General features: G+C 44.9%; 1 protein-coding gene across 1 annotated transcript; it reads left to right on the forward strand.

Annotated features, from left to right (window-relative positions):
• Positions 1–4,830: 4,830 nt before the first annotated feature.
• Positions 4,831–7,179, forward strand: SLPI (secretory leukocyte peptidase inhibitor). The gene is made up of 4 exons (XM_084775169.1): positions 4,831–4,990; positions 5,588–5,749; positions 6,220–6,369; positions 6,930–7,179. Exons 1-3 carry the CDS (start codon positions 4,867–4,869, stop codon positions 6,366–6,368), a joined length of 435 nt encoding a protein of 144 aa, XP_084631295.1. The 5' UTR covers positions 4,831–4,866; the 3' UTR covers position 6,369; positions 6,930–7,179.
• The last annotated feature ends 843 nt before the right edge of the window (positions 7,180–8,022 follow it).

An 8,022-nucleotide genomic window follows, 5' to 3' on the forward strand; every position in this document is an offset into this window, starting at 1 on the left:
TTCATGTTTCCCTTTTGAGAAGAAGATTCCCCCCCCCCACTGTAGTGTGCATTCTACATTTCACACTGGGCACACCGGAAGTGCTTCAACTTCTAGGTGTAACCTCATCTGTAAAGATAAGGTCATTTATCGGAAAGAACAACTTATATCTAGTTCCTCAAAGATTTATGTTCCTTTCCAGCATCTGCACCCAACCAGGACTGCCAGTGTCTTTGGGGCAGAGCCTGCTCTGAGATCTCTGTATGGATCTCTGCTCTGTATGAGTCCTGGGCTTTGATCGTCAGTGCAGCATTTATTTATCCCGCTCTACTGAATCTCATGTGCTGGCGTCCTGTGCTGGCGCTGTGAGTGGTCGTCCCTTCAACGCATTGCTTGTGTGTGTGTGTGTGTGTAGCTTCTCCTACCTTCTACCCAGACCAAACAATTATAGCACTTCAATCCTCAGGCCTTTCTAACTCTCTCTCTCTCTCTCTCTCTCTCTCTCTCTCTCTCTCTCTCTCTCTCTCTCTCTCTGACAAATAACATGGCATTCAGGCAGAAGGGTTTGGATTCTAGTGATTTGGGAAGGCATTTCTCAAGGTTGCCTCTAGTTTGTTCCAGAGGTCAGTCGTTCAGTTTTTATTTTCCCTGTTTTCTTTCACTGGCACTCATGTGTTTTGTCTTTGATTGACATGTCAGGGTCAGTCTTGAGCTGTGATGAATGAGGCATGGGCATTACTTATATAAATGAAATGCTTTTCTTCCTTTATACATAAAGCCCTTTTACTGGCTTCATAATTTGCCACAGCAACACCCAGTGTAACATGAAAATGTGACACCCCCTGTAGAAAAGAAAAAATTGAAATTAAGTTTTCTTTCCCTAGTGCAGTGGTGCATTCCTTTAATCCCAGCACTCAGAGGGGCAGAGGCAGGTGGATCTCTGTGAGCTCAAGGTCAGGCTGGTCTACAAATAGAGTCCAGGACAGCCAGGGCTACACAGATAAATCCTGTCTTGAAAAACAAAAATAAATTAAAAAAAAAAAAGAAAGAAAAGAAAAAAGAAAAAAGAAATTAAGTTCTTTACTTTAGTTTCCTATTTAGGTTTATTACTTATTTATTGAGACAAAGTTTCACTCTGTAGCCTTAACCTGAAATTTATTATGTGGCTTGTGGCTGGTCAACTCACATGATCCTCCTGTCTCAGCCTCCCAGGTGCTGAGATTACAGCTGTGAGCCACCTGGATTATTTGTTTTCTTGGATACAGAGTCTTGTTATATAACCCAGACTGATCTACAGCTCACTATCACCCTCTTGAGTTATGGGATTGCAGGCTGTGCCATCATACCCAGCTCTTCCATGGAGTTTTAAAAGCACATTTAACATTGCTCCCCCAAAGGTGTGTGAACACTTGCAGAAGAGTGAAGACTGCTCACTGACCTCTTTTACTCTAGGCACCACATGCTGCGGGTTCCTCTTCCTGTCTTGGCATTGACATTGATAGACCATGAGGAAGAACCAAATGACTGACCATGGAAATATTCTTTTGAAGCCAGAGTCCTGAGGCCCAAAGGATAAGGTGTCTCATGAGGATATATATATAAAATTTTATTATAAATATATATATTCAGTGATTATATAGATCTAAAATCACCATATATATACATGTACATATGTAACTGAATAAATGCTACCAGGATAGGAACTGTGGGGCCACAAAGGTTATGATAGTAAGGGTTCCCCAGAAAGACAGAACCAGAATATTGATGGAACTGGATTTTGTCAAGCATCTAATGGTCAGAGCAAGATGGGCTATAGTCTCAAGTCCACATCTGCGTATTGAATCTCTACTTAGAAACTGACAGCTTCCTGTGTGCCTAGTGTCTGAAGACTATCAGCTGTAAAACAATGCTTACTCTTGTGGGTTTTCCAGCTATGCATCACATCTGTCCTACACAGGAGAAAGCAACGTTCTCGTTTAGAGCTGAGTAACAGGAGCCAAAAGAGGTGCAGCCATTTCACATGTCAGGTATGCCTGACTTGAAAGTTGAGGCTCTCGATGACTGTGGCATTGTCCAGTGTGTCTTGTTCAGTGTAAGCTCAGGACCTAGAACAGCACCTGGCATGTGGTAAGCAGATGTTACGTAAGTTTTGTACAAACGAATGAATGAATGGATCTATATAGAATTTAATAGATGCCAAGAGAGGGTGTGAATTCAATTCAGTGAATCAGCTGTAGTTAAGATACGGTTATGAGTATGTGTCTGTAACCAAGCAGGTTTTCGGTATGACTCAGTTGCTGTAGAAAAGCTGTCTTAAGTTCTAGAATCAGCTCATTATGTAACTTGGGGCTTATAGCTTCCCCTGTTTCTTTAGCTGAGAGTTTGACCTGAATCAGAGGCCAGAAGTACCAAACATTATATATTTTAGATTTTGTAGTAAATATTTCAGGTTCTGTTGCAACTACTTCACATTGTCATTGGAGCAGACAAATAGCTACAGACAGTTTATAAACATTCCAATAATCCCCCATTTAATAAAAAATTAGCCTGCACCAGCTGCTCTTCCAGAGGGCCTCGGTTTAGTTCTCAGCATGCACACAGTGGCTCATATTGTCTGAAACTCCAGTTCCAGGGATATGCTTCCCTCTTCCTGGCATCCTCAGGTACCAGGCACATAAGCCATATACAGACATACATGCAAGCAGAACACCCATGTATAATAAAGTAAATAAACCTAAAATAAATGCCTCCTGGATTTGGCTCAGGGATTTTAGTTATAATCCTTGATCTAGACAGCTTCAGTGACTCCCTTTAACCTTGATGTTGCATGACTTAATGATTTAGAATCCATTATACGGAGAGTTAGGAATTTGCCAGGCATCATTATCCTGCTTGCGTTCTTCGATGGAAATACTGTTGCTTGGTTACAGGAATGATGATGATGAAAGCAGCTGTTTTCAAACAGTCAGTCAGTCAGTCAGTCAGTCAGTCAGTCAGTCATTAATCACAAACAGAAAGATCTAGATGGGGGATCCTCATTTTGACTCTTTAAGAAACACAAATTTAGAAAATTCTGGAAACTCTCTTTGCACGGAGGAAGATAGACAGAAACAGAGAAGGGGAAGGGCAGGGGTTGTGTGGGAGGAAGTGAGAGCAAACTCTGAAGCGGCCAGCAAGGTGGTCCACGCATGGAAGCCAGGCTGTCCATTTCTCTCTTACATCGCTACAAGTTTGCTAGTTACACACCAATGCATATTGCTGGCCCAAGTTGCTCAGTGCATGTTAAATTTCCTTCCCCTTTTCTTGGGCATCAAAATCCAAGATCCTGAATAATTTCTGTATAAACGGATCTGTTAACAGCTGGCTTCTGGACTAGAGAGTGCTTTGTGGAGCCCAGCACTTAATTCATAGCCTTTTCATGTATGTTTGAATGTCTACCCTTTGAGGAATGAATGGGAAAATTACAAGGACCATCAAATCTCAACAGTTTGGCTGCCTAAATAAGATCGCGGACAATGAAAATACCAGTTGATATGCCACTGTGAAAGGGGGGGGGACGAATTTATGGGGTGCCACCCCTCACTGATGAGATATAGACAAGGAGTGCTGAGGGAGGGAGTCTTGCCTATGGGTGAGCCCAATTGGCTATCCGATACCAAGCGGTCAGCCCTGAACACATACACATGAACGACACCAACTGGAGGCAGCAGATTGTATTAATATGGCTATTGGTAAACACATAGAGCAATAACAATTAAAGAAAAAGAGGCTAAGAATTTGAGAGGGAGTTGAGTGGAGGATGAGGTTGGAGGGAGTAGAGTGAGGAGCTAGATGCTATAAATACAGTACATGTATATGAAATCTAAAATGAAGGTCCCAGGATGCTGGGGCAAGGCTCAAACTTTGCAGGTAGGGAAGTTTGGGCTGAATACTAGAAAGAAGGGTGTTTCTTTTAATAATCAGAAGCACAGAAGTGTGTGTGGGTAGCACACACAACGGGCCGAGCACACGGCAGCCATAGTTTTTGCTGACATCTGGTGCCTGTGGAGAATTTAGGGGTAGGAAGAATTCCTTTACCCACTCAAATGGCGCCACAGCTCAACGCTGACTACACTGATGATGATGAGTAAGGGACCTTGCCTCTTTTTCTTTAATCCACGTCAATGAACTCAAGTAGCAAGCAATGCAATCCATTCATTATCTTAAGGGTCACTTCAAACCCTTAATCTCAGGCAGGACCAGCCCTAAGTCGTTTCATGCCTAAGACACTGAGCTCCAAAGAGATTTGCTGAAGGCAAGGCCCTTCCACGTACAACTTTCATTTGTTTAAGGATTGCTTTCCACGTTTTAGTCATGGAATAGGCACTGGGCAAACAGCGGTGCAAATGATTTGGCAGAAATAAAGAGCAGTTGGTCGAACCATGAGTCACCTGCATCTCGAGAAGGAATCTGCATTGAGCAATAGCTTAGAGTTTCAAAATCCCAGAAAGTCCAGCAACGTGAGAAATAGAGGAGTATCTTACAGTCCCAGCTGAGAGTCCACGTCTGATGTTTCAGCCTCAGGTCCTGGTAGCCCTTTTGTGACTGGACCTTCCTGTTCTTTTCTACCAGCAAGAGCATTAGGCTTGGGGACATCATAATGTTCAGGGCTCATGGTCTGGAATGTTCCTCTGGTGAGAGCTTCCAAACCAATTTCTTTCGTTTTCAACTCTCTGGTAATAACTCTGCTGGCCTCCTGGTCCTGCCTGAAGCAGAAAGTCTACCACCCACCTCTGTAGCATCAAGACTTCTGTTCTGTGGCTAAGCTTCCTGCCTATGCAATAGCAGCTGGGAGGGGCCAAATACATTCCACTGGGGCCACACCTCCTGGAAAAGATATAAATAGTGATGCTTGGGACTAGACATCGGAGCCATTCTGCCTTCACCATGAAGTCCAGTGGTTTCTTCCCTTTCATGGTGCTCCTTGCTCTGGGGATCTTGGCCTCCTGGACTGTGGAAGGAGGTAAAAACGGTGAGTAGAAGTTACTTTGGTCCAAAACTATGTGGAGTATCAGAGATGAAGGCTCCTGAATGTTTTGGGTGTGTTTCCTCTGATAAAGCTGGTTCTCAGCTTACTCTGGGACCTCCTGGGTGCATTGGTGTCTTGCTGGGGTCTGAGGTCTCAATGAGGCTTCAAGGCATGTAGAAATGCTCTGCTCATTACACAGCCTCCTATCATATCAGGCTCACTCTGTTTCTGTCCCTGTCTGCTAACCTTCCTCTTTCTGCCTCTGGCTTTAGCTCTCACCATTTCACATGTTTATTTCTCTTGTTCTCCGTTACTTCTATTCTCCTTTTCTGTCTTTGTGTAGTCTAGTTTACCTCTGAGGTGGAAAAACTTGACTGGGAACCCTGTGCCTTTTCTCCTTAGTCTGTGACATCTCCTGGTTATATGTCTTATTTGTCAATTCTGTCTCCCCCCACCCTTCCACCTGCAGGTCAGTCAGGCATTTTTTTTTTGAAGTTACAGGCCACGGCCAGGAGGGTCTATATTCTGGAAAGTGGTCCTTTGTTTAGGATTTATGATAGATGTTCCATGTTCTCCCAACATCTTCATCTTTCTTTTCAGATGCTATCAAAATCGGAGCCTGCCCTTCTAGAAAGCCTGCCAAATGCCTTAGGCCAGAGAAACCACAGTGCAATACTGACTGGGAATGTCCAGGGAAGAAGAGGTGCTGCCAAGACAGATGTAGTACGAAGTGCATCGATCCTGTTCCCATTCGCAGACCAGGTGAGCCAGCAAAGGAAGTGGGTGGAGAAGAATGAACCTCAAGACCCAGCACTGAAGGGGATGGGGTTTAATGGATGAATGAAGGGGTCCTCCTGGGTATCCTTGCTTCTAACAGCTGTTGAGTACAACATTTCAGTCAGCCAAGGCATCATGCTGCCCGGGGCAGGGAGAGCCACTTCTCTGAAGCAGCTACTCTGTAAGGATGATGGCTTTGCAAGTAATCACCTAGACATTGGACACTCAAATAGCTTGATGGAGGCCATTCCACCATTTCAGGACTAGATCGGTCGTGTCACCTGCATCCGGAGGCCAGATGTTAGGGAGGACCCAGGTGTTATTCAGGATACATATTTAGGAGGAGGTGGTGGAGGTGAGGGTGGATAGGGATGAGCTTCTTTGCTTGGGTTAAAGAGGCAGAGGTGTGGTGCCTAAAGTTTAAGACATCTGATCTGTGATTCTTTTCACGCCAGTGATGAAGAAGCCTGGGAAATGCCTCAAGACAAAAGGGAGGTGTCTGATGCTTAACCCTCCCAATAAGTGTGAAAGGGATGGCCAGTGTGATGGCAACTATAAGTGTTGTCCTGGCATGTGCGGGAAAATCTGCGTACCCCCAGCGTAAGGTAAGGAGTGGGCTCGGGGAGATGGATCTCATTTCTCTCCAGCCCCTTTCTGCTTTTCAAGGCTCTGGAGGTCAAGGCTTATGGGCTGGGAGACTTTACTCAAGAGCCTCTGACTGCTTGTCCCTTAAGGGACACTGTCCCCCTATTTCTTCGGGAAATACTTAAGCTTGCCTGAGGCTTTGATTCCACTGCAGCCTGTCTGGGTAAGGGCCACGGGCCAGCGGCTTTCTGGGTTTCTCTATCTGCAGAATGGAAATACTGAAGTTGAAATGTTTTGCAAGGCGCTGTATGCATTCTTTATTCTCCAAGTTACTTCCTTCATGCTGGCTCTGGCAGAAGCACAAAGGATAGGAATAATCTGAGGAATGTCTACTTCAGTGCTCTGAGTTTCAAGTTTCACATTGAAAATGAGACTCGGGCTCGTTCTCCCGAAATTCTAAATCCTCGCAATCAGAGCCCAACTTTGTTGTTCGAGCTCTCTCAGCTTCCTTACCGAGGACCACATGGGAATGATTTAGTGGTTCCTGGGTTGAAGGTTTTTATCTTATTTTCTCTTATAGCCTGATCCCTGACATTTGGAGACGGCGCTGGACTCACTCTGTGTGGTCTGGAAACGACTTCTCTACTCCCTGGCTTCCCAGCTCTCCGCTCTCCAGATCCCAGGCTCCCAGGCTTCCACACTTAGATCCTGTGGAGAGGGTTTACTTCTGCCACCAACATCCCCGTTTGACACGTGCTCAGCATTCAGGAGTCTTTAAGGGAATACTGTTGGAGAGCAAATAAATCAACTCATTGATTTCTCTAAGCACACCCTGCCTCTGTGATTTACTAAAAGGATGAATGTGGCAAGAATCAAGGGAAGGCGGGGGCGGGGGGGGGGAGCAGTGAGACCTCCTTCATACATTCATGAAGGAGAGGGATGAGGATTCCAGTCTCGGGCAGTCTTGAATTTACAGTATGGATCTGGCAGTACTGATTCTGTGACATTCGGAAAAGTTACTTTACCTGTAAATACCAAGTGTTTATCTGCAAAGTGGCAATAGAAGTCACTTTCTTTTTTTTAAAAGATTAATTAATTTATTCAGATTACATCTCAATTGTTATCCTGTCCCTTGAATCCACCTGTTCCTCCCTCCTTCTCGCTTTTACCCTATTCCTCTCCCCTATGCCAGTGACCGAGGAGGACCTCCTCCCCCACTATATGATCATAGGCTATCAAGTCTCATCTTGGTAGCCTGTCTATCCTTTCTCTGAATGCCACCAGGCCTCCCCACCAAGGGGAAGTGGTCAAATGTGGGGCAGCAGAGTTTGTGTCAGAGTCAGTTCCTGCTCTCAACTCAAGTATGGAGAATGTCCTGTCCATTGGCTAGATCTGAGTAGGGGTTCACTGTTTAATGCATGTATTGTCCATGGTTGGCGCAGAACTCCTGGGCCCAGTTCTGCCTGTCCTGATGTTCTTCCTGTAGGTTTCTAGGACCCACTGGATACTTATATCTCTCCGTTCTCCCATATTTCTTTCATCTAGAGTCCCAATAGTGTGTCCTTACATCTATCCCAATCTCCTGGTAAGTGAAGATGTTCATGGGACATGCCTCTTGGGCTAGTGTCCAATTATAAATGAGTATATACCCAGTGAGACTTTCTGCTTCTGGG

The sequence above is a fragment of the Acomys minous genome (genome assembly GCF_964271855.1).
Source record: "Acomys minous genome assembly, chromosome: 3".
Taxonomy (NCBI): Eukaryota; Metazoa; Chordata; class Mammalia; order Rodentia; family Muridae; genus Acomys; species Acomys minous.